At 42.0% G+C, this 27,232-nt stretch overlaps 1 protein-coding gene across 1 annotated transcript; it reads right to left on the minus strand.

Moving 5' to 3' along the window:
• Positions 1–836: 836 nt before the first annotated feature.
• Positions 837–19,875, minus strand: slc51a (solute carrier family 51 member A). Its single transcript, XM_085418578.1, has 8 exons — positions 19,745–19,875; positions 11,143–11,294; positions 10,988–11,061; positions 10,524–10,682; positions 8,734–8,845; positions 3,096–3,242; positions 2,858–2,963; positions 837–1,088 (listed from the first exon to the last, which is right to left on the minus strand). The coding sequence occupies exons 1-8, from the start codon at positions 19,863–19,865 to the stop codon at positions 943–945; spliced, it is 1,017 nt and encodes a 338-aa protein (XP_085274704.1). The 5' UTR covers positions 19,866–19,875; the 3' UTR covers positions 837–942.
• Positions 19,876–27,232: the final 7,357 nt, after the last annotated feature.

Below are 27,232 nucleotides of genomic sequence, written 5' to 3' on the forward strand. Positions count from 1 at the left end.
GAAAGGGTGTATACAAGTGTTATTACACAAAAAATGACCTCGAAAATGTGAGAATGTGGTGTCAAATGTAGCACTAAGAGCTCTAGGACAAAACAAGTCCAATGTCGGAGTCTTTAGTAAAGCTGTATTTGAACTCTTCAAGCTATTGCCTGTACCTGTTTTTGTGTACAGTACAGTGAACTGTATTCACAGACAGTGATTTCTGGAAGTGTTCCTGAGCCTGTGCAGATATTTCCATGATAGAATGACACCTGTTTTTAATGCAGTGTCGTTTTACAACCTGAATATCGCATGCATCCATATCGATTTTTGGTCTTGTCACTTGTGCACGGAGATTTCTCCAGGTTCTCTGAATCGTTGGATGACATCAGGCACCGTAGATGCTGAGATAGTCAAAGTCTTTGCAATTTTACATTGAGGAACATCATTCTGATTTTTGATTTTTTTGCAGATTGGTGAACCTCTGCCAATTTTTTACTTCTGAGAAACTCTGCCTCTCTAAGATGCTCTTTTTATTTGCAGTAATTTTGCTGATCTGTTGCCAGATAACCAGATACTCTGCAAAATGTTCTTTCAACTGTTTTGTTTTTTAGTCCCACTTACTGTGTATGAAAAAAAAATGCAGGTTTTCAAAGAGAGTCAGTCCATTTCCACGGGATGTTCTTATTAATTTTACATGCCTGTACATGACCTGAGTATCCTGTCAATCAACACTTTGTAGCGGACTCGCAGCCCGGTAACCTTAGTGAGTAGCTACACGACCCATTTACATATAATTCATATTTGTTATTTTGAATATATGCAATGTCTTAATCAAATACTAGAAAGAAAATATGAATCAAACACACACACACACACACACACACACACACACACACACACACACACACACACACACACACACACACACACACACACACACACATTAACACAATTTAGCTCTCATGGAGACTGTGTTAAGTCAGTCATCCTGGTGTTTTCATTCGCATCCTGCTCTTCAGGTAAAGGATCGTACTGTCGTCTATAGAGCAGCCGTGTCACCATCGTCATGATGAACATCTCCATGATCAGCAGCTGCTGGCTCATCACTGCGAAAGCAGAATAAGGGGCACAACGAAGCTCAGCTGTCACAGGGTTACTGGTAAAAAATAAGGATACTGATGCATGCTAAATATGATACAGTTAGATTGGGACTGCTTTTTTTCTCTTATTTTGGTTCTGTAAATTACCCACAGTGACTTTAGATGAAACAACTCAGATGCAGTTGAGGTGCAGAATTTCAGCTTTAATTCAGTGGGGGAACAAAAAGATTGCCTAAAAATGTGAGCAACTAGAGTATTTTTTAACACAATACCTTCATACCAGGGGCTCTAAAGTAATTGTACAAATTAAATAAGTGAAAATAAAATGTTTATTTTTAATGGTTTTGCTGACAATGACAGCCTGAAGTCTTGAGCTCATGGACATCACCAGATTTCCTCCTTTTTATGCTCTACTAGGCCTTTACTGCAGTGGCTTTCAGTTGCTGTGTGTTTGTGAGCCTTTCTGTCCAAAGTTTAGTCTTCGACAAGTGAAATGGATGCTCAACCGAGTTAAGATCAGCTGACTGACTTGGCCATTCAAGAATACTCTACTTATTTGCTTTAATAAAACTCCTGAGTTCCTTTGGCGAGTTTTGGGTTATTCTCCATCTGTATTTTGAAATGCCGCCCAATCAATTTTACTGCATTGAGCTGGATTTGAGCAGACAGTATGCCTCTGAACACTTCAGAACTTATGCTGCTTCTGTCCTGTGTCACGTCATCAATAAACACTAGTGTCTCAGTGCCACTGGCAGCCATGCACGACCAAGCCATCACACTTGCCTCCGCCGTGTGTTATAGATATTGTTTGCTTTGGATTCAGAGACATGAGGCGTTTTACGCTTCTCCTTGCTTTTTTCTTGCCATCATTCTGGTAGAGGTTGATTGTGGTTTCATCTGTCTAAAGAATGTTTTTCCAGAACTGTGCTGGCTTTTTGAGATGTTTTTTTAATTTAATTTTATTTTTTAGCAAAACCCAAATCTAGCCTTTCTATTCTTGAGGCTTATGAGTGGCTTGCAGCTCGCAGTGAACCCTCTGTATTTACTTTCATGCAGTCTTCTCTTTATAGTACACTTGGATATCGATGCGCCTACATCCTGGAGAGTGTTGTTTACTTGGTTGGCTGTTGTGAAGAGATTTCTCTTCACCGTGGAAATGACTCTGATCATCCACCACTGTTGTCTTCTTTGGACGTCCAGGTCTTTTTACATTGTTGAGTTCACCAGTGCGTTCTTTCTTTCTCAGGATGCACCAAACTGTATGTACATTTTGCAACTCCAAATATTGCAGCAATTTCTCAGATGTTTTTTTTCTTCTGTTTTTGCAGCTTAAGGATGGCTTATTTCACCTGCATGGAGAGCTCCTTTGACCACATTTTGTCTGTTCACAGCAAAATCTTTCAAATGCAAGAACCACACCTTAAATCAACTCAAGTTCTTTTATCTGCTTAACTGATAATGACATATTCAAGAATTGCCCACACCTGCCCCAATAAATAGCCTTTGAATTAATAGTCCAATTACATTTGGTCGCTTTAAAAAGAAGATGGCATATGCTAAGGAGCTGGAATACCTAAACCCTACCTCCAGTTTGAATGTGGATACCCGCAAATGAAAGGAGTTTACACATTATGTCCAAGTATATTATTTAACTATGATCAAAATGTGTTTCAGTAAACACATACAAAAATAAAACTTGTGTCAGTGTCCAAATATATATGGAACTGTAAATATGTGGATGATTGGTCTGACTGGATAGATGGATGTAAACTCACTGTATCCTCTGATAGATGAGGGGAAAGGTGGAGAGCAGGCGATGATGCCATTCCTGCCCAAGATGTTGATAATAGCTGTCTGCAGCTGGGTAAGAATCAGGAGCAGCTAACGACACAAATGAAAACATATAAGGACTAATTGTAGTTGCAGCTTGTGTTATCCTGGTAAAACAGTCTTTCAAATCTGTTATTAGTCTTTATCCAAAAAGTGTGCACATGTGCTTGATCAGTGTCTTACCTGATACATGGCGTATTTCGGGACGATCTTTATTGTTCGCAGGGTGTTCTTCAGGTGTATAAACGTGATGCCAACAGGCCACAAACCTGTGATTGTCAAGACGCCTACAAAACAGTTGATCCATATTGCATCTCCTGTAGCACTTACCTGCAACAACAACACACACACACACACACACACACACACACACACACACACACACACACACACACACACACACACACACACACACACACATTTTATATAAAAATGGTCAAAACAGAGCTTGGCCATTGTCTTTAACATATGAATATGGTGATTTATCTTTTTCATACAAAATTGGAGTTATAATATTGGTTTAACAGTACTATAAGCAGAGCTTTGTCAGCTGACATGAGAAATGTCATGTAATTAATATATCCTTAGTATCCTTATTTTCTTATTATATTGTTTTATGTACTTTAATAATGAAAGTTTGTAGAGCAAGACCACTTTTGACTCATAAACTAAGTGCTCAGCCAGACTGAAAACAGGAAGTGTAGAGCTGTACAGTATATTAATAAATACAGGAAACCAGACAGAAAAGAGGAACTTTGCCATATAAGCAATGGTTGTATTGAAACTGTGAAGTGTAAAGTACCATAATAATACCTATATGAGACACAGTTTATGATTCTAATGTGAGAGATCCTGCAACTGGCGTTTGGGCTGCGCAGGGGTCTCTCTCTTCCGGAAGATGATTGAATAAAAAGAAATATAAATGTTTTAACACACTATGAATCGGTTTTCTCTGTTCTATCATGGGGACAAAAGAATCAGGGTTTAATAGAAACTAACAAAAAAAATACAGAAATGAAAACGGCTTTATCAGGATTTCAGGGTAGTTTCAATTACATTTTACTGTCACTGGGCACTTTATTAGGAATACCAGTTCAACTGGTTACGTTGGGAGAGTTTAAATCCATCTTAATGGAACGAGAGAATAATTCTTTTAGTTAGTGTGATTGTTTTTAATGTCGCTCTTACTTCATTTGTTATTGTATATTTTTCACATGTCTGTACAGGATATTATGGTAAATGGTCTGCATTTGTATAGCACTTTACTCAGTCCCTAAGGACCCCAAAGCGCTTTACACTACATTCAGTCATTCACCCATTCACACAAACATTCACACACTGGTGATGGCAAGCTACGTTGTAGCCACAGCTGCCCTGGGGCGCACTGACAGAGGCGAGGCCACCGGGCCCTCTGACCACCACCAGTAGGCAAACATGGGGTTAGTATCTTGCCCAAGGATATTTGGCATGCAGCGAGGAGGCAGCCTGGGATCGAACCACCGATCTTCTGATTAGTGGCTGACCTGCTCTGCCACCTGAGCTACAGCCATAATGAGCTATAATATACATATTATATTGTAAATCAAATCAAATCAAATCACTTTTTATTGTCACATCACATGTGCAGGCACACTGGCACAGCACATGCGAGTGAAATTCTTGTGTGCGAGCCCCACAAGCAACAGAGATGTGCAAACACAACAACACAAACGAGCAAAATACAAGAATGGCCAACCTGACACTAATAAATATATGTACAATATATAATAGTGTATGCATTTCTGGATGTGTATACTAAATATTTTCCTACGTGTGTGTGTGTGTGTGTGTGTGTGTGTGTGTGTGTGTGTGTGTGTGTGTATACACATTTTTACAAATTAAATAGTAAAAAAATAAAATAAAATAATAATAATAATAATAATAATAATAAAATATATAAAATATACAGAGTTGAATATGTGCAAAACAAGTGGCATTTATATACAGTGTGGAGTGCATAATGTTGAAGTTCCAGTAGTGAAGCTGAGGTGTCTATGAAGTGTTCAGCAGTCTGATGGCCTGATGGAAGAAGCTGTCTCTCAGTCTGCTGGTACGGGACCGGATGCTGCAGAACCTCCTTCCTGATGGAAGCAGTCTGAACAGTTTATGGCTGGGGTGACTGGAGTCCTTGATGATCCTCCCCGCTTTCCTCAGGTAGCGCTTCCTGTAGATGTCTTGGAGGGAGGGAAGCTCACCTCCAATTATCCGTTCAGAGCACCGCACTACTCGCTGGAGAGCTTTGCAGTTGTAGGCGGTGCTGTTGCCATACCAGGTGGTGATGCATCCAGTGAGGATGCTCTCAATGGCACAGCGATAGAAGGTCCTGAGGATGCGGGGGCTCATGCCGAATCTTTTCAGTCTCCTGAGAAAGAAGAGGCGCTGCTGCGCCTTCTTCACTGTTTTGTTTGTGTGTACTGACCACGTAAGATCCTCAGCCAGGTGTACGCCAAGGAACCGGAAGCTGCTCACTCTCTCCACAGCAGCGCCGTTGATGGTGATGGGGGTGTGTACTTCTCTGCACCTCCGGAAGTCCACTATCAACTCCTTTGTCCTTGCGACGTTGAGGGTGAGATGGTTGTCTTGACACCAGTGGGTCAGGGCGCTGACCTCCTCCCTGTAAGCCGTCTCATCACCGTTGGTGATAAGACCCACCACTGTAGTGTCGTCCGCAAACTTCACAATGATGTTGGAGCTGTTAGTGGCTGTGCAGTCGTAGGTGTAGAGTGAGTACAGGAGAGGGCTCAGTACACACCCCTGTGGAGCACCAGTGTTCAGTGTGATGGGGGATGAGGTGTATAAGGACTAATAATAATTATGGGGATGTTCCTAAACACAAATGTTTAATTGGCCAATTACATCGCAGCAACTCAACTGCTATTGCACCTAGGCATGTAGACATGGACCAGATGACCTACTGAAGTTCGAGCATCAGAGTGAGGAAAAAAGACGATTTGCATAACTTTGAATGTGGCATGGTTGTTGGTGCCAGACGCCCTGATCTGAAACTGCTGATCTTCTGGGATTTTCTCACACTAGGGTTTATAAAGAATAATATCTTGTCTGTTCCCTGGGTTAAAATGCCTGGTTGATGCCTAGGTTTGGTAGTGAATTGCTTTGAATGGAAAGAAAGGCATCAGTAATTCAAAAGTGATACTTTTGTAATTCACACAGGCTCACCAAAATTGGACAATAGAAGATTGGAAATATGCTCTTTGGTCTGATAAGTCTCAATTCTGCTCTGAGATTTGGACAGTAGGGTCAGAATTTGGTATGAAAGACTGGATTCACCCAGTTCAGGCTGCTGGTGTAATGGTGTGGGAGATGTTTTCATGGCTGTCTTTGGGCCTCTTTGTACTAAATTCTACTAAATTGAGTATTGTTTAAACACCACAGCCTATCTGAGTATTGTTGCTGACTGTGTCCATCCCTTTATGACCAGTGTACCCATCCTGTAACGGCTGCTTTCAGCAAGATAACACACCATGCCACAAAGCTCAAATCATCTGAAACTGCTTTTTTGGACACAACAATGAGTTTGCTGTCCTCAAACACCCTCCACAATCACCAGATCTTAATGCAACAGAGCATCTTTGAGATGCAGTGGAACGGTAGATTGATATCATGGACGTGCAGCCAACAAATCTGCAGATGCTAACTGTGATAGAATCATGTGGATATGGGCAAAAATCTCACAGGAATGTTTCCAGGAGCGTGTTGAGGGCTGTGCATGAGTATAAATGGACATGAGTAACTTGAGTTTACACACGGCTTAAAAGAATTAAATGAACTATTTTTAATCAGAGGATAGCATTAAGTCAGTTAAAATACTGGGACACTGATCTGATCGTTTATGTAGCAGTTTTGGCTGCTTTGGTGTTCATGAAATGACAGTAACAGCAGGTGCACAAGAGATGAAACAATGAGACAACCACCAAGACAGGACTACTTTTACAGATGGCGACCACTGAAAGATTTTCACTAGATTTTGCATTTGGCTAGGGTCAGTATGAGGGTATACCTGGACACTGCATAGGTTGCACAGGTAGTCCAAGTCCTCCAGGAGAGCACATCAGCATGTAGCAGAAGGTTTGCTATGTTTCAACAGCGTGCTCCTGGAATTTACATGTACATCTCTCCTAAAGTAATTTTGCAGGGTCAAAGAAAGTCCCATCAGCAGGACTGGTATGTGCTCCTTTCTGCAAAGAGGAGCAAGATGAGCACTGCCAGAGCCCTACAAGATGACCTCCGTCAGGCCATTGTCGTAATTGTCTATGACCAAAAAATCAGTAGCAGACTTCATGAGGGTGGCCCGTGGACAGGATGTCCTTTGGGCCCTGTGCTCACTGCCCAGCGCCATTGAGCCTGATTGAGTTTGCAATAGAATAAGAGAATTGGCAGGTCCATCTCTGTTGCCCTGTGCTTTTCACAGATGAGAGCAGGGTTACCCTGAGCACATGTGACAGATGTGAAAGAGTTTGGAGAAGTTATGGAGAACGTTATGGTGCCTGTAACATCGTTCAGCATGATCGGTTTGGCAGTGGGTCAGTGATGGTCTGCAAAAGCATATCCATGGAGGGACGCACAGATCTCTACAGGTTAGACAACGGCCCCCTAACGTCCATTATCGGAGTGAAATCCTTGGACCCACTGTCAGACCCTAAGCTGGTGCAGTGGGTCCTGGATTCCTCCTGGTGTACGACAATGCCTGGCCTTATGTAGCAATAGTACATTATGTTTCGGTCTAAACGACGCCTCCAGGTCCCAGCTGAAGCTGTGCAGGAGCTCAGTGATACTCTGGTCCAGATTTAGGAAGTAGATTCTCCAGAGCACCATCTTTCATCTCATTAGGAGCATGCCCCAATTAAAACAAAAATCCAAAAATCTAAACTAGATGTTCAGGCATGTATACAAACTCGTGGGGGCCATTCAGACAACTGAGTACCATATTAAGTTGTTGCTTTAAAATTTGTGGGAAATCTGATGCATAATTTTTTTAATGGTGTCTTTGAATTATGTCCCTGATGGGGTAATAATTTGATTGCTTCTATTTCTGTTTCAGACGCCAAATTTTAATGAACCGTTAACGCAGCCCTGCTCTACACCATATAGGATTCTAGTTGCCCAACAGTCTTTCTTTCCTGTATTTTCTATTTCATGATGTGCCAGATGTTTTCCGTTAGTGAAAGGTTTGGGCCTGCAGACAGGCCAGTTCAACACCTGGACTTTTTTATTATAAAGCCATCTGTTGTAATAGCTGCAGTATGCAGTATCTTGCTGAAATATTCAAAGCCTTCCCTGAAAAATACATCTGGATGAGAGTATATGTGTCTTTAAAACCTTTATATGTTTTTCAGCACTGCTGGCGCCTTACCAGATGTGCAAGTTGCCAATTCTACAGGCACTAATGTAACCCCATCCTATCAGGGATGAAGGAATTTGAACTGAACACTGATAACAAGCTGGATGGTTCCTCTCCTCTTTAGTCCAGAGAATGTGGCGTCTATATTTCCCCCCCCAAAAAAAACCACTTGAATTTTCCAGCCTTTTGTTGCCTCTGTCCCAAATTGTTGGAGACGTGTTGCTGCCACCACATTCAAAATGAGATGATTTTTTTTTTCTAAAATGGTACGGTTAAGAAATTTGATGTCTTTTAAAAATATTCTATTGTGAATATTAAATTTGTTTGTGAGATTTTAAAATCTTTACACAGCACCCCAACTGTTTCAGAATTGGGTTTGTATTTGGAGAGATAGTTGTTTACATTTCTGTGCTTTCAACTCACATCCTTCACATGGTAGTTGTCGTTGGTGTAGAGAACAATGGAAAAGATGGTGAAGGCAGTCTTCAGGACGGCAAACTGGATGGAGCCAAGTTTGAGCAGGAAGAGAGAGCGTCTGGAGACGAAACAGAGGAAACCATTTCATTATCTGCTGATGACCCGGAATAATCTAACCTCTGATTTACAGTAAAAAACACAAAAAGTTCATTGTGCAGTTCCACTGTACCTGCCCTCGAACATTACTTCAGGATGTCTGGAGCAATAAAGAGTGGATCTGGACACATCTCTGTGTGCTGCTGGCATGTCAAGATTTGACTGCGGTTACGCAACCAAAACAACATTGTGCTTCTGAGGTGCATTAGTGGGGGGTTTTTAAACATAAAAACGGGGCACAGTATAAGTAGCTGAGCATGTCCTGGCTTGATTGTCATCATCTTGCAATGCAGAATGAAGGCTTTAAAAGGATTTTTTGTTAACTTTGCACATTTGCCTGTCACTGCCTGGCAACAGTGTGGCCTCATTCCAAGAAACTACGTGGGAAGAAGATAATGCTTGTGTGGCCAAATATGTGGCATGTTCACCCTTTTTCTTATTTGTTTAGACCCCTTGGTCTTTTTGATCTTTGGCCTGGAATCTATCCTTTCTATACACTGAAACTACAATCAAGTTCATATTAGCAGAACTGGGAGCGAACATTTCTATCGCCATTAACTGTGAACTTTAATTGCAGCGGCTGTTCTGTCTGGTCATCATCTTTAGGCTTCAAAAGTAATGCGTTCATAGATCGGCACTTCTCTAAGGGATGAAACTGAACTGGGACGCCAGGTCAGCTCTGTTCAGATAATGCATTCTGCAGACAGACAGACAAACCAGTGTGCGACTCCTGTATCTGATTAAAATGGCCAAATCAGAAAGTCCATTGCAACACATGGTGCCACTTGGCTTTTTTCTGCAAAACAGGGGGGTGATATGTCTGTTCTGTAAATGCTGCCCCACCCCGAACAAGTTGAATGACCAGTAGTGCAACCTGGATTCTGAGAACCAGACTGAAGCTCTAGTGTGAATTCAATGCTCTATGCAAAGAGGCTCTGTGTTTGTGTAATGTTTGAACGGGGGTGCAAACTACTTCAAAGCCACCCGCCATGGTCTGTGCTTCATTAGCATTCCAGGTTGTTGCCATCTGCCTGTTCTCGAGCAATTGCCCAATATCAAAGCATCGGTGGAAACATATTTGGAAACTGACCACCCTTCGCTGGAACTATTAAATGTGGACAGTAAATAAATAGAAACTACGGCGCAGGTGAACGCGCCATTTCAAGGCTATTCTTCCTTATACGTAAAACTTCAATAAAATAAGCCTGGACTACAAGCAAACACGAGAGCTCATGCTTGATTGCACTGGCAAAATTGCTTTCAGATCTCTCTGACTGCTTTCAGAGAACTTTTGCGGATGTTGACATGCTCCTTTAAAAGCCAAACTTAGCCATGAGGTTTAATCTAGTTTATTTAATCTGGTGTTTATAGCCTTAAAGCCCCCTCCGCCCCTACCTACCAAGGAGGAAAAAAATCTACCAAAGAAAAAGGCTCTTTTGCCAAGAATAACAAAAAACCAAGATCGGAAGACGTCCATCATCATCATCATCATCAGCTTTAGTGACTATTCTGAAGATATGCATCTGCTGAGTGCTCTCCAGAAGTTAGTCATTTGCGTTTTAAAAAACAAGTAGATTTGCTTTCAGCTTACACGACAGAAAACTAAAGCAGAAAAGTGACGGTGTCACTTGTGGATTTACCGTGTGATGGCCACCTCTGGCAGGCAACAGCAGCAACAGCAACAAGGCCCCGTGCTGATCTTCAGTTTATATTTTCCTGCACGCTTCAGAAACGCCTCGTCGCCACCCAACTCTTCCACCATCAGGATCAGGAACTTGAACACCACGATGGCAAAGTAACTACGGTGAAAGAGAGGCAGGTAAATGGAAACAAGGAACATGGGAATGAAATCTAGGAATGTAGGAAGAATAAGAGAAAGAGGTTTTTGGAGGAGGGCTCAGGAAGAGTAGTAGAAAAGTAAATGACACGTCACACAGTACTTAACAGCACTCCTGTTTTCAGTTTTTCTGTAGGTTCTGAGGTTCAGGTTTCACTATTATCTTTCACAGCAGGACTCTGCTGGTCAGAGAGACACACAGCACAGTGGGAAACGGAGGGTGAGTAAAAGAGAAGGGACGAGTGGGGAAAAGAAATAAAAACCCACCAGCCAGAGAACATATCAGTAAACAGGGTAGCTCTGGGGAACCACATCCCCAGACATGACATGGTGCCAATCGCCTGAAAAAATGAGACAAGCGTCAATTAAAGATCCAGGTATACGTTTGTGTCATCTGTTTCTTTTCTGCAAACTGTTCTCACCGGTGCTGCTCCATTCACCCAGATGATGAGACTCTTCTTATTGGCAGGTACTTTCCTATAGATGTAGATACATTCCTCTAAGAAGACCAGCAAAGAAACTGTTGCCATGAAGGTCAAGATGCCATACAGGATGTAGTCAAAGAGACCAAACCCTGAAATTAACAAAGGAAAAGGAAAATAAATTTGCTTTCATTAAATCTGAGATGGTCGATGTGATCTTCGTCAGCTGAACTATGGACACGCACACACTGATAAGCACTCACTTATATCCCCGTGTGATGTCTGTGTTGTGTGCGTAAGGTCGGGGGACGGGTTCGTTCCACTGCAGGGCAACCTGTCACTGCATGTGGCGAATAAAATGTAAACTTGATTCTCCTCATGGGTATTGTTGCTGATATATTTTTACCATTTGCTCAAAATACTACCTGCAGCTGAAAATGTTATGTCAAAGTGCAGAGCCAGCAAAGTGTTACCCTGATATGGCAACATGAGAAGCTAAGTGCTCGCATGCTGTTTAGAGGAAAAAGTCCAATTAGGTTTGATCCTGTAAACCACAAGAGCCCTCTGATGTCAAAGAGATCAGTCAAGTGTGACTGCTGCCCAAAGTCTCCTCCAGGATGTCCCAAAGGTTCTCAGTGGGCCGAAGAGAAACGTGATATTTCATGTTCCCTGAATCACTCTTGCACAATTTGAGCCCAGTGAACTCTGGCTTTGTCTGAATCTAAATATGCCTGTGCCTGTTTGATTCAGTATATTCATATTGTCAACTGAGCTCAGTTTTTTGGCCTTATTACACCGATGAACCAAGACCCGACCAGCTGACGCAGCCCCAGATCACAGCATCACCCACTGCACTGCTCAGGCTTGTTCGGTAGACACCAGGCATGACAGCTGAGTATTGCTTCATCAGCTCTCCTCTGACACTGATGCTCCCATCACTTTAATCTTTATCAGACTACATGATCTTCTCACATCACTCCAGATGCCAACCTTTATGCTCAGTAAGGCTTTTTTTTTCAAGCCTCACTGATAAGTACTTTTCTTAAGGCTCACAGCTGTTTAATCCCAGTTTGTTGAGTTTTCTTCATATTGTATATTGAAATGCTCTCATTTTCATAAATGTGAGCTCAAATGTGAGCTCTACAGTTGATTTCTAGATGTTTGGTCACCGCTATCTTTCCTAGTTTTAATAGTGTGTCAGAGAGTTAACCCAGTTTTAGTAGTTTCAGCAATCTTGGGCGTTTTCTTTGCTTGACACAGGCCAACATTTTGACTCTTCTGAAAATGATAAACATCTTTTACCGCGACCACAGGATATGCCTACTGACACAGATGTTGAAGAAATGAGAACTCAGTGCTGAATTCAGCTGTTGTGAGGTGAATCATTGCTGCAGTAACTGTCCAGTGGAAGGCTCTTATCTGTTTGCTTAGTTAAATCCTGGCAATGGGGGGTTTAATGGGGGAGTGTATTACTAGGTTAATATATTTGTGGGCTTCTGTTAAAATGATTCAACAACCATTCAAATAAACTAAAGCCAAATACTGCCAGACCAAACCAAGCTCCTGTGGCTTTGCCCACTGTTAGGCTGTTGATATTCATCTTTGTGCTAGCAGAACTTACTTTGTAGTCAATAAACATAAGTGCCATCACAGACGTAAAATGAAACAGCAGTAGGTAAGCTTCTTGTAAGTTGGTTAATGATTCTGAAACAAGGTGCCATGCATGTGGGCAGGATTACGCACAGTGGAAAGTAGCAATGCGGGGCAAAGTGTAAGTTGCAGAAACATCCACAGCAGCTGGAAACCAGCAGCTAGAAAGTGTAATTACGGCTGAATTGTTCAAACTGTTTTTTCACAGAAAGAACAGTGTGTGATAAGAAATCTGCAATCCGGTTTGTGTCTGAACAAGAATGGGAGGAAGGGCTGAGTAAAAGTTCCGGCATGCTGATATAATTAAGACGATTCTCGTAATATGTGTCATTTCTTCTCTGTTCATGGTTTTGAGCGCACAGGATAGACAAGAGACATTCGTTCGTTTATTTGTTTGCGATGAGGCAGACAGTGACTGAAATCTGGAGCCTATAAATCACAAATTCTAGCGGTATTTTAAGTGTTCTCTTTGACCACTCAAGCTACCATACGATGAGCCAGATATGCATGTGGCACCGTCTGGGTAATTCAGCAAAGTGGTGACGAGGCCACACGGTTTTACGCTCTCCTGCAGTGGATAATCAATCCTTGATTTTTGGGGCTGATTTTTGAGAATTAATTTAACCCTTGTGATGTCCTCCCGATTTGCATACAATGTGAGCCATCAGGGGTCAAAAGTGTCCCCACTTCATTTGACTGTTTTTTAAAGTATAAAGTATAAATTGTCAATCAATTCAGTGTTACACCTTAGTTTTACTTAAGACCAACACATTAACACAAAATTTACTCAACATTTTACATTTTAGGGCCACCAGACCTTCTTTACAAAAAATAAACCCTGTTTTTTTAGCGAAAACAAATTGAGAAAATTAAATATTTAATTGTTTAGATAATTTTGACTATCTGAATAACTAGAGAGTGCTGTATGTTGAACTTTAGTGAGAATTTTTTTTTTCAAGCGTTTATAAATTTTTAATGGCAGCAAATAATCACACTGGTGGTCCTCAGGGGTCAAAAATGTCCCCACTTCATTTGACTGTTTTTTAAAGTAAAAAGTATAAATTGTCAATCAATTCAGTGTTACACCTTAGTTTTACTTAAGACCAACACATTAAAACAAAATTTACTCAACATTTTACATTTTAGGGCCACCAGACCTTCTTTACAAAAAATAAACCCTGTTTTTTAGCGAAAATAAAACAAGAAAATTAAATATTTAATTAAATTAAATATTTAAAAAAAAAAAATTTTTTTTAAATTCTCACTAAAGTTCAACATACAGAGTGCTGTATGTTGAACTTTAGTGAGAATTCTTTTTTTGAACCATTTATAAATTTTAAATGGCAGCACATAATCACACCTGTGGTCCTCAGGGCTCAAAAATGACCCCGTTTGCTTTGAAGCAACAAGTATAAAATATCATCCATCTCTGTGTTTCAAGGTTTTATTCAACTTTATTCCAACTCATTGCCTGACAGTTTTCTATATTTTGGCATGGTAGGAGGGCATGAGTCTGAGTGAAGGCAAACTTTCATGAGGACAAAGGCGTGTCCATATTTGACCCAAGTGCAGGAGGAAGCTCAGGTTTATTCCTCTGCACTGGTCCCATCATGGACAGCATTCTTTCTGCAGTTGCAGGCCAAGGGGCATATACAGTAAACAAGCTGTTACAGGTGATTGTTTTCTTTTGGAAACCTGCAATGTTAGGGACAACTCGTGTCCTGACTGCAGGACAGACGGTTTGCCATCGCACACGAGCATGTTCCATGTACAGCTGGACCTGCATCACATGCTGCCCATGTTTTTGTCTCAAAGTTCCCTGGTTTACTTGGATGTTCTGTTGGAGGGGACAGAGTCCTCTGAAGGGGACTTGGTGCTCATACAGTCACATCAGTACCAGGATCTTACATCACAGCAGGAGGAACACCCACTTGTGTTTCAAGTCAAGTCAACATCAACACACATCATACACCTCAAATGGGAGCACGTTTGTGTCATGAACGACGATCATCTATTGTGTCTTTATCAAGAAATTATGTCCTTTTTGTGCTTCTATGATTAATCTTGTGTCAGCATGAAAACTTCTCTACCAGACTCAGGATGTCATAAACTGGCCGTAGCGACTCTACTGGATGCACGGCAGTAAGAATCAACACACCCACATATGCCTACAGCTGCATTCGGTCCATTTTTCTTCCTCTCTTGTTGTCCCTCCTTGTTCATCATTGAGTTGGCTGTAGAGCAGGTCATCTGCTAATTGGATGGTTGTTGGTTCAATCTCTGTGTGCTCTAGTCTGGAGTTCTTACCAAGGTGTCCTTGGGCAAGTTACTGAACCCCAACTTGGTCTCTGATGCATCCATTGGCATGTGAACGTTAAAAAGCAGAATACAAGCAGAATACACTGTGTATAATGCTTTCAGTACTCGAGTAGAAAAGCCACTGAAGGAGTATGGGACCTGGCACATGTGCTTGGACTGTGGTAGATCATCTTTCTCTGAGGCACATGAGAGAGTCATGCATCGTCTGTCACTGGGAAGGTTAGAAGACCAGATCAGTGTTTCCTCACGTTACTGCAAATATTCCTCTGTCTCAGCTGATTCCTCTTTCCTGCTTGATTCTTTGTCTTCATCATAATTGAAATGGATGATGTGTAGTCCTCTGACACATCTATTTCAGTTTCACATTCTGAAAATTCAAGAAACTTCAAGAAGCCCAGTCACTTTCTCTCCAAGCTCCTCAGACTACCATGTCCTGGATGCCTGAGAACCTACTTGAACATAGTTCAGATTCTTCATCACTTTTCTTCACTTCATAGCCTTCTTCCACTTCTGCAGGTGGCTGATGTGCTTTTTCAGAGAAAGGGTAGCATGTGCTCTAAATATTGACAATATTTTCTATATCTTCTAACCCTGGATCTTCCTGAACATTGATTCTCCCTCCTCATTATACTAGAGGACAATATGTGCTTTGTCCTACTGGTCATTGCTTTGCACAACATGGTAAAAAAAAGTATGCTCATCAAAGTATGCAAATCTCCAGTGCAATGGAGGCTTTTGAGGATACTTTCTGTGTATGTATTATTGTAGAGTCTACCTTACAATACGAAACACTTTGATGCGGCTGTTGTTGTGATTTGGCGCTGTATAAATAAAATTTCATTGAATATAGAGCACCTGCCTCCTCATTGTGCTGCCTGTTGTGGTTGTTATGACCAGTGCTTGACCCCACACATCAGTGATCCAAGATCAAAGATGTTTGAAAACAGTATGGTGTGAAAATACGGCTCTTTGCAACACTTTGTACTTTGGGGTCATTTTTGTCCACGAGGACCAACAACCAGAGGAGGAGCCAGACATTTGAAACACCCGGGGCTTAGCCCTAAAGGGTAGTATGCATGTGGGATTTTTTTTTTTTTTTGAGGGGGGGGTGTAGAAATGACTGAAAGATTAATAGGCTCTGTTTTGAGTTTTGTTCAAAAAAGAATGACTTCATATAGGGAAATGTATATATCACACATGCAGGACACCTTAAACTAGTTTTTTAATTGAGCAGCAAGACAGAACGAAGTCGGGGCTGTATCAAGACACAGGGACTAAACCCCAATTCAACCAGACGCAGAACTGATCCAGAATTAAAACAGGACTACAACAGTTCAAAAGCAGGACTACTGAGGACTTAACCAAGACATAACCACAATCAGAACTAGATTATAGTAGCACTAAAAATCATCATAGACCTGCACTACACTTATTTAATTCTACCAAAGTACAATATTTAGATTGAGAAAAGTTTACATAATTATTTAGCCTTGTTGTGCAAACAAGCCTGCAGAACTTAATAAATATAGAATTTGAAAAATAGCAAACCTAAAAAGAAACACTAGGTACGAGATACATGAGTACCTATGATACAGTGATACTTTTAGTAAGCAACCATTTGACTAACATGTGTGTCTCACCTGCTCTTGTTCATCTCTGTTCTGTCCTCATTCTCCATCTCAATCTCTGCTCCTCTCTCTCCCTCTTTGTGCTGACAATCATCAAATATACAGTTGAAACCAGATATTTACAAACTCTTCAGATCAAAACACAAACACTTTTTTAATTGTAACATCAAATCAGACTAAATGTTTATTTTTTTAGATTGATAAATATAAAAACATATTTGTTAACTTTAAGAGTAAAGAGAGAAACTGTCTGTGTTTTTTAATTGCAAATGGCACCAAATTGTATTCAAACTGAGCCACACTTATGGAGCTCCACGATTCTTTTCCTGGTGTTTTGGTTGACATCTCTTGATTTTCCCATGTCAAAGAAACAGGCTCTGTGTTTTGCCTTATATGCATCCACAGCTGTGCCACCAATTTACTCACATGGACTCTACTAACCTATCAGAAGCTTCTTCAGCTCAGAATGGAATCGTCTGGAGTTTTCTTATTAATTAACAATAAACTTAATGTACATGTACTCCTAAATTTAATGAAAGTGATAAAAAATAGACAGCTCTGTCTCTCTTTATTCTGACATTTAACTAATTCAAAATATATTTCAATATTTATCTAAAACAAAAGTTTACTCTAAATTGATGTTGTACAGTAAAAATGTTTTATGTTTTCTCCCTAAAGTGTATGTAAATATCTGGTTACAAATGTGAATATCCTGCTGTGTACTGAAATCCCTCTTGTTTTGCATAGAAATATACTGAACAACATACAAAGCATAATATATAAAATAACATTTACCTGAGTTTTTTCTTTGAAAGAAGCCTCTAATGTCCATTCTTATATTTCAGTACATAACTGAAACCGAATTAGTCGGGGAGGGTAAGAACTGAAAATATGAAATAAACACGCGTAAGCTAAGACTCTCTAAAAAATAGCATTTGTTCGGCTTTTCATTTCGCCATTTGTTGATTCACTTGAAGAGCAAGTAAAATAATATTGGTCAAGTGATCAGTTTCATATCAATCTTTCGTGATGCACCGTCATATTTACATTATTTGTACGGTACGAATGATTTGCTTTGGTACCTGCTCAAACTTAAGCTCTCCTTAGTATGGCTGGCTCCATCTCTCCAACAGCGCACTCACGGGGAGCAGCTCCCCCCGCCCCCTCGCTCAGTCGCTTAGTGCCTGAGCTTGGATCATACCAATATCAGGGGGGGATTCACGCACAGTCGTAAATTCCCACAGTGTGCACTATGTGCTTCGAATATTGTGTGTACTTTTTGTTTTATACAGTTGTCAGCCAGGCATCTAACTATGAAAAAATTACACTCCAAAATACCCCGGGCTTCTGACAAAACAACCCGGGCTTAAGCCCCGTAAGCCACCCCCCCGCTCCGCCCCTGCCAACAACGTTATAAAATTCAATAAAAACCACATAAATAAATCAAATTACTTGAAACTTATTCCAATCATTCATAGTATAGTAATGAATAACTTCTGTTATTTTCAGCCCATTTGATGAATAACAAATACATTTTTGATAGCAAAAGATTTCTTTAGAGGACAAAAATGACCCATGGACAACACAAGGGTTAAACAACAACAACAACAACAACAACAACAACAACAACAACAACAACAACAACAACAACAACAACAACAACAACAACAACATTACCCACTGGCCAATCATCTGGTTTCATTTTCTAACGTAATATTACACATCTTTGTAGCACATTTGCTGACTGAGACATGCAGTCTGAAGGACATTTATCTCAGCGCTACAAAAAATAAAAATTTGAAGTTTCAACAAAAAGGATGCAGCAATAATTTAGCGTAGAATCGAAGGTTAATTCATAAAAATAATTAAGGAAAATGCGCTTAGTATAAACTGAATATATATCAGGTAAATTTAAATGTAACTAGATCCCATTAAATGTAATAGTTAACACTGTTCTTATGTAAGCAAACCACAAAGAAGATTTACACGTAAATATTTAGTTAAAGTCAGAAATTTGGGCAAAATATTGTTTATTTTAGTGTGTCTCGTTGCTGATCATGTGTAGCAGTGCGCATGATCCAAAACAGACATTAAACACATTAAAATAATAAACACGTTTTTCAAAAAAGAAATTTTTTTTTTAAAAATCAAGAAAAAGAAAAGAAAAGAAAAAAAACGCCCTCGGGCCAAATGGAAGCCATCCACAGAATAAAACTGAAAGTGTAAACATGGCTCACACTTTCACGCTCTTATTATTGGGATATTGTTATTACAATAACAATATTAACTCCACATCTGTAGAAAGTTTTAGGGGGAATACAGTTTACCTTTGCTGTGCGGTTTGTCTAATTGTTCGCAGATGGGTTACAGTAATGTAAAGCGAATGAGGGGGAGTCTGTAACTGTACTAAAAGATCACTTGCTGTACACTTCAGTGGTAGGGAAAAAACCGAGCAGATGTTGGCACACGCCTGGCTCTGAGACAGCGTCAAACTGAGCTTAAATAGTTTGCTGGGAGGGGGGCACGAGCAAGATACCATAAAACACGTATATGTTATCGTCTGTGTATTCCAACACAGTATTAATATGTAATTCTCGCCAAATCTATATATTATATTATATTATATTATATTATATTATATTATATTATATTATATTATATTATATTATATTATATTTTGTTTTATTTCATATGTCTGAAAAATCCTCACTTCAAAGTAGTGACCATCGTGCTGCAAAGGGGCAGCAACATAGCACAACTTCAGTCTTTCGTTCCCCAGTGTGGTTCAAAGACTTCCAGGAATCCCATTAAGTCCTAATGAAGTACAACCAGCAGTTTAGTTTCTCTGCTCCGCCACCGTTGCCAGGGCACTGCGACCCAGTGGTGCACAAAAACCCTCCCACCAATTAAAATTCCCGTGGATCTACTCTTGCTGCTCGTAGGGAGCTCTTGGGGGGGAACCGTGAAAACGGGCAAATCTGCCGTGCGGAACCCGCTTTACTCACTGCGGATGACATCCATGGCGAAAGGAGCGTCCTCCGTTTGACATATCGGGTCAGAGATAGGGAAGGATCTATTGCTCATGTTGGCTCCTGTCGGTGCCTTCTCGGTCCCCTTTCCATCCATGGACGCTCGATGCGTAAAAGTCCGAAGTGGCTTCTCCTGAGAGTCTCCTCAAACTTTTTAAAAGGGCATATCTGCTTCTCAGATACCCTGCAACACTCAGTCAGTGCAACTGGACCCCGCCTCCTTTGAATAACCGACAAGGGTGAGCTGTCTGCATCTGACGGGGAACTTACGCACAAAGGATGACTTTAAAGTAGTCCCTCATTAAGAGACTCTTGCTTCCTTTGAATTGGTGCAATATTGATTTGCTCACCGTTTAGATAACACTGAGCTGATATGTGATTCCTGTTAGTGCCACTCGTTAGAATCAGGTGGCAATCTGGTTAACATATTCTGATTTGGATAGTGGTAGTTTGTGACCCCTTTTGTAAATGCTGCTCACTTTAAACTTGTCCTGCGTCGTTGAACGCAAAAGCAGCCGTTCTCCTCTCCTGTTCATTATGACACACTCACATATATAAGGTGGAATCTGATAGAGGGTTAGCTATACTCACTTCACTGTTACTGTCAACTCTTCACAGATGAGGATTTGAGCTAAGTGGGAACATCTTTTATAATTTACTACAAAACAGTACCAAGGCAGTAGAGTTTAGGACGGAGGAGGAGGGGCAGTTTGACAACATCAGGGCTGCATGTGTATGTGGTGTCGGTGGTGGATTTCTTTGGGATTTCTTTGGACTGAGGCGCCTACAAAGCACACACATCTTTCTGCTTTCACTTTTTTTGCAATACTTTTGAGCAGCACTCAAAAGGCTGTTAAATATTTGAGACCACCCAGGTGGGTTTACAGCATCTGAACAGCACCAAATACAACTACAATGATAGGACGCCTCACTGGATATCTGGTTTGTTTGTTTTTTGGTTCAGGTAAACCTTGTCTTTTCGCGAGGTTGGATCCTTTCTTTTTGTTTACACCAAGACTAAACCCCTTTATCCTTGAGTTTCATGTACAGACCCGTCACAGGAATGATTAACAGAGATGGCTGAGGGGCACAAAAACAGGGACACATCTCACATCAGATGATTTACACAAGTACACATCTTTCACTGTACAAAAAAAGGATGATATAACACATCATTTTCTGACCTCATATTAACTCATTCACTGCCATTGACGTCTATAGCCGTCAATGGCAGTGAATGAGTTAATGGGTTTAACTCATTCACTGCCAATGGCTGGCAGTGAATGAGTTAACACTGAGTCATTTTAACCAAGCCTGTGCAACTCTCTTGGCTCTCAAGGCTCACCTTGTTTGCTACAGACTGACTCTTTAGAACTGATTTGCCCTGACTAGCCTGCATTTGGGTAATTGATCGAAAATGTCAACACTCTACAGCCTTCAACCCTGACACAGTTTTACAGGTTTGAACAGATTTCTCTTCACACCTGCAATCTTGTTACAGCCAGTGATTCACAAAATAGGCGAAAAATCACTGATTTGAGCAATTTCGCATCTAGAAGCCAGAAATTTAGGTTAAAGTTCATTTGGGTTCAACCTTAAATTTAGCTGATAAATTTCAAATAAAACTGTCAATTGGTTGCATCTAATTTCCTGCTGGCTGGCTTTGTTTGTAGAGCCTGATGTCACCATCCAGTCAACACCATCACTGTTTAATGCCTTTCCCTTGAATGGATAAGCCACACAGTGGTCTTTAGTGAAACTGTGGCTGCCTTTGCTTTTCATACTTTTTTCCCCCTCTTTTACAAGCAAATACTGTTTTCTTTCCCTGGAAAAGTGACTCAGACTTTATTATCTTAGGTGGCTCAACATTAGCTCAAACACTCACATTACAGATGAGAGTAGAAAACGGGCGAAAACCAAAAGTTCTTCTGTTTTTATTGTGTTGAAATTCTTTCTTTTCCTCTTTTTTGAACTGTTTGGATTTTGTTTACGTTTTTTTCTTTTTTACTACATTTTGCTCCAGTAGCTGCTTAAACTGACCCGTGAAATAGACACACGCTCTTCTGTCTTCGTGTGCCAACGCTTTGATTTGCGGACAAGCGCAGCAAGCAATTTTACAGAGAAAGTGTCCGTGAAAGACACGAGAATGAGCAAACAACAACCTCATCACCAGAGGTGAAGGGCCTGGGTGTCACAGAGATAGCAAAGGTCAATGCTCAACAGGGTTCCTGAATCTAAGTCCACAACGAGTGTTTACTCTTTCTAATCACTTCTGACAGCACATGGCTAAACACAGATACCCATTCAATGTGCACACTGTAGCTTTGATAGAAAAACTTAGAACTTTTTTTGTCATTGTACAGTTGCTTGCACAGCGATATTAGCAAGACCACAAAAGTGCAAAAGTACAGAAATCAATATACACAGAGGAAAAGCAACATAAGTACAACACTATATACATGCATAGTGCATGTTTAATATATAAGCAGTATATTAAATGCCCGACCAGAGAGGAGAGGACATTAGACCACTGTTACAGCACGATCAGCGGGGCCTATCGTGCGGTGCCCCGCGCTTCACTCGGACTTTCTGACCACGTCATGATCCACCTAATCCCCGCGTACAGACAGAGGCTGAAGCTCTCCAAACCTGTCGTGAGGACTAAAAAACTGTGGAGCAACGAGGCTGTGGAGGAGCTTCGCACGTGTTTGGAGACCACAGACTGGGACACATTGAAGGCTGCTTCTAACAGCTTGGACGAGTTTACGGACACTGTCACCTCCTATATCCACTTCTGTGAGGACAGCATTGTGCCATCACGCACCAGGGTGAGTTATAACAATGACAAACCCTGGTTTACTCCTAAACTCAAAAAGCTGTGGCTGGAAAAGAGAAAGGCGTTCAGAAGCGGAGACAGGGACTGCTACAGAGAGGCCAAGTACAGGTTCACTAAAGAAGTGGACATTGCTAAACATCAGCACTCTGAGAAGATGCAGCAGCAGATCTCAGAGAATGACTCGGCCTCTGTGTGGAAAGGTTTTAGGAATATCACAAACTACAAGCCTAAAACCCCCCACTCCACTGATGACTTGCTCTTAGCCAACACCCTTAACGACTTCTACTGCCGTTTTGACGAGCCATCAGGCAGCCTTCACACCTCCAACGGCCCCAACAATAGAGACACTTTGGACACTAATTCCCCCACCTCTCCCCCCTCCATAGAGCCATCACCACCTTCAAACCGTTCACCTACAACACCCCCTCCTCACCCCACACAAAAGAGGATTTCACACCACCTCCTCCCACCACAACTCTTCATATTCATGAAGCAGATGTGAGGAAGCAGTTTAAGAACCTGAATGCTCGAAAAGCTCCCGGCCCAGACGGCGTGTCTCCTGCCACCCTCAGACACTGTGCAAACGAGCCAGCCCCAGTGTTTTCTGGCATTTTCAACTCCTCACTGCAGGCATGTCATGTGCCTGCCTGCTTCAAGTCCTCCACCATAATCCCTGTCCCCAAGAAACCTAGGATCACTGGACTAAATGACTACAGACCCGTGGCTCTGACATCTGTGGTCATGAAGTCTTTTGAGCGCCTAGTTCTCTCCCATCTCAGGACCCTCACGGCCCCCCTCCTGGACCCCCTGCAGTTTGCATATAGAGCCAACAGGTCTGTAGACGACGCCATCAACATGGCCCTACACTTCATCCTGCAGCATCTGGACTCCCCAGGAACCTACGCCAGGATCCTGTTTGTGGACTTCAGCTCTGCCTTCAACACCATCCTTCCAGACCATCTCCGAGACAAGCTTTCCCAGATGAATGTGCCTGATCCCATCTGCCGGTGGATCACTGACTTCCTGACGGACAGGAAGCAGCATGTGAGGCTGGGAAAGAATGTCTCGGACTCCCGGACCATCAGCACCGGCTCCCCTCAGGGCTGTGTTCTTTCTCCTCTGCTCTTCTCCCTGTACACCAACTGCTGCACCTCCACCCACCAGTCTGTCAAGCTAATCAAGTTTGCAGATGACACCACCGTTATTGGGCTAATCTCTGACGGGGATGAGTCTGCCTACAGGAGGGAGGTTGAACGTCTGGTGTCCTGGTGCAGCCACAACAACCTGGTGCTGAATGCCCAGAAGACAGTGGAGATTATTGTGGACTTCAGGAAGCACACGGCCCCACTCCCTCCCATCATCCTGACTGACACCCCCATCACCTCTGTGGACTCATTCCGCTTCCTGGGTATCACCATCACCCAGGACCTGAAGTGGGAGCCCACCATCACCTCCGTCATCAAGAAAGCCCAGCAGAGGATGTACTTCCTGAGGCAGCTGAAGAAATTCAACCTGCCAACACGGACGATGATGCAGTTCTACACTGCAATCATCGAGTCCATCCTCACCTCCTCCATCACCGTGTGGTACGCTGGAGCCACTATCAGGGACAAACAGAGACTGCAGCGTGTTGTGCGCTCTGCTGAGAAGGTGATTGGCTGCAGACTCCCATCTCTGCAGGACCTGTACACCTCCAGGACATTGCGGCGTGCAGCTCGGATCTCAGCTGACCCTTCTCACCCTGGACACAGTCTGTTTGACCTGCTCCCCTCAGGCAGGAGGCTCCGGTCCATTCGCACCAGAACCTCTCGCCATAAGAACAGTTTCTTCCCCTCTGCTGTTGGACACATGAACAATAACCATATGACTGTTCCCACCACTAACACATGACCCTACGCTGTGTCACTGCATCATTCCATGTTTGGCACTGATCACCACCTGCACTCATGTATATATCTTTCAACGTAGCACTCTTAATTCTTATTCTCATGTATATATCTCATGTATATCTCATGCACATATCTTTCCACGTAGCACTTTTAATTCTTATCCCTACTTTTATTTTTTTCCATGTCTATTTAAGTGCTATTTATGACACTATGTTTGCACTGAAGCACCGCAGCAATTTCCTAATGTTGTAAACCTGCTCAACATTTGGCAATAAACCCCATTCTGATTCTGATTCTGATTCTTTGCAGATGCTGGAGTGTGTTTCCAGAAAAGATGTTTTGCAAGCACTGCTTACCTGATGATCACAGCTGGTGCGACAAGACATTCGATTTCACAACTAATTTTCACCATCAAAGTGTCAAAACTACTATGAGGAGATGATACTGAGTATAGAAACTGTAACATCTATGTTTGCTTTATCGTCTATGTGCTTTACGCCAGTCTGCCTGTGTTTGTATGTTGTACCTGAATACCTGTTTTGCTTTAGCTTCACTGGAGATCAGTTCCAGTGGTTCTAATGCAGCATTCTTTTGTAATCTAAAGCTAAAGCTGCTGTTTGGAGTCCGGCCCATTTTGAGTAACACTGCAAATAAAAATGTCACGTTTAATAATCTCCTCATTTGAATTTGTTAAAGGGCAACTCTGCTGGGTTTTACACACTAGTGCATACACTTGCGGTCAGATGTTTACTAGGGGTACAACGATCGATATTGAACCGTTCGATACAGTGCTTTCGGTTCGGTACGCATATGTATGAACAATACAAAATTTTTAATTTATTTTATCAACTTTTCTTCTGACGATGCTGTCTGTGTTGAGCGCTCAGTGGATCTGCGTTCGACTACTCCGCCTAGGCTGCACTGTCGAGCGCAGATCCACTGAGCGCAGTTCAAGCTAGCAAGACAGAAGCTAAGCTCCTTGCAACATGGCAAATTGAACCTCCCCCACCCTCATTCAGATCTGGCCTTTGGAACTATTTTGGTCTTCATGTGAAGTAGGACCCTGAAGGTAAGCGCGTCATGGACAAAAGTAAAACAATATGTCGGATGTGCCACGCAATGCTCAATTACATGGGTGGGAACTAGTGCGTTAGCACAGTTTGCTCGTTAACGTGTTGGCTGTCCAGCCCCACGCACGGGCGATCCGCGGTAGCTCGTTAACGGAGATTTGCCGTGTTGTGGCGTTAACGTCATTTCAGATTAACGCTGACAGCACTAGTGGGAACAAAATGAATATGACTGCACATTTACGCCGACATCATCCTAGTGCAGAGACAAGTGGAAGCAGACAAAAACAACAAGCATGCATGCTACAAACTTTAGCCGAGTCATTTAGACAGCCGTTAGCACATGATTCTCCTTATGGGGACCTGATATGTTTAATATGCTGCTGAGAATATAGCCCAGAAGAAGCGTATAGTATAGCCTGTGAAGGTTCTCAGTCATCCAGGTCATCGTAGTCAAAGGAGCTTGCAAAGAAAAGCGTCTGGACTTCTTTAAGTTACTTGAAGACGTTTCACCTCTCATCCGAGAAGCTTCTTCAGATAAGGTCAAATGGTGGAGAGTCCCAGATATAAACCTAGTGGGAGTAACCCCCCACAGAGGGACAGGCGATTAGAGGATCATCAGGGGGTCCGACGATCCTCTAATCGCCTGAGCCAAGGTGTGAAACTGGGTGTGGGTCCCAATAAGCCAGAGTTTCGGGTGTGTTCATTGTGAAACCTGGCCCCACCTTATCATGCGAATTCCTGAGATCAGATGGCCCAGGATGTGAGTGGGCGTTAAGGCATCTGGGAAGGGATCTCAAAACTGGATTATAGATGGCAGAGAGTTGGTGTCGTAAACCCCCGCCTCTGTTCAAAGATGGTCGCTCACAGTGGACATAGATGGCTTCTTTCACTCCTCTTTCAAACCATCTGTCCTCTCTGTCCAAAATGTGAACATTGGCATCCTCGAAAGAGTGTCCTTTATCCTTAAGATACAGATGGACTGCTGAGTCTTGTCCTGTGGAGGTGGCTCTTCTGTGTTGTGCCATGCGCTTGTGAAGTGGCTGTTTGGTCTCTCCAATGTAGAGGTCTGGGCATTCCTCGCTGCACTGTACAGCATACACCACGTTGTTAAGTCTGTGTTTTGGCGTTTTGTCTTTGGGGTGAACCAGTTTTTGTCTGAGCGTGTTGCTGGGTCTGAAATACACTGGGATGTCATGCTTGGAGAAAACTCTCCTGAGTTTTTCTGATACACGTTTTGAGTGCTTCCTTTACATGTGTGTGTTCCTTCTTTTTTCCTTCAGGCTTAGAGGGAACATGTTCTGCCCGGTGGTGTAGGGTCCTAATTACTCCAAGTTTGTGTTCCAGAGGGTGATGGGAGTCGAACAGGAGGTACTGGTCCGTGTGTGTGGGCTTCCGGTAAACTTCGATGTTGAGGTTGCCGTTCTCTTCAATGTGCACAGCGCAGTCCAGGAAAGGCAAACAGTTGTCCTTTGTGTCTTCCCTGGTGAACTTGATGTTTTTATCCACAGAGTTAATGTGTGCAGTGAAGGATTCCACTTCTTGTGTCTTGATTTTGACAGTATAGCTTTTATTTTGGAAAGAGCCATTTCTCTGTAATAAACTCTCTTTTCCAAAGATGAGTGATTTCTCAATCAGATAGATTTATTTTTTTATTACTTTGTTGTTTCAG

The sequence above is a fragment of the Rhamphochromis longiceps genome, linkage group LG9 (assembly GCF_057381845.1).
Source record: "Rhamphochromis longiceps isolate RC_006_pf linkage group LG9, R_longiceps_female_GT1.1, whole genome shotgun sequence".
Classification (NCBI taxonomy): Eukaryota; Metazoa; Chordata; class Actinopteri; order Cichliformes; family Cichlidae; genus Rhamphochromis; species Rhamphochromis longiceps.

What these genes read in the sequence shown, in the direction of transcription:
- slc51a (XM_085418578.1), bottom strand. Translation starts at nt 19,865, where the DNA reads ATGGATGGAAAGGGGACCGAGAAGGCACCGACAGGAGCCAACATGAGC. An exon ending in ACTGATATGTTCTCTGGCTG is followed by an intron (nt 10,683 to 10,987) that starts GTGGGTTTTTAT and finishes CTTTCACCGTAG; the next exon opens with TTACTTTGCCATCGTGGTGT. An exon ending in CTCATCTATCAGAGGATACA is followed by an intron (nt 1,089 to 2,857) that starts GTGAGTTTACAT and finishes CTGCTTTCGCAG; the next exon opens with TGATGAGCCAGCAGCTGCTG.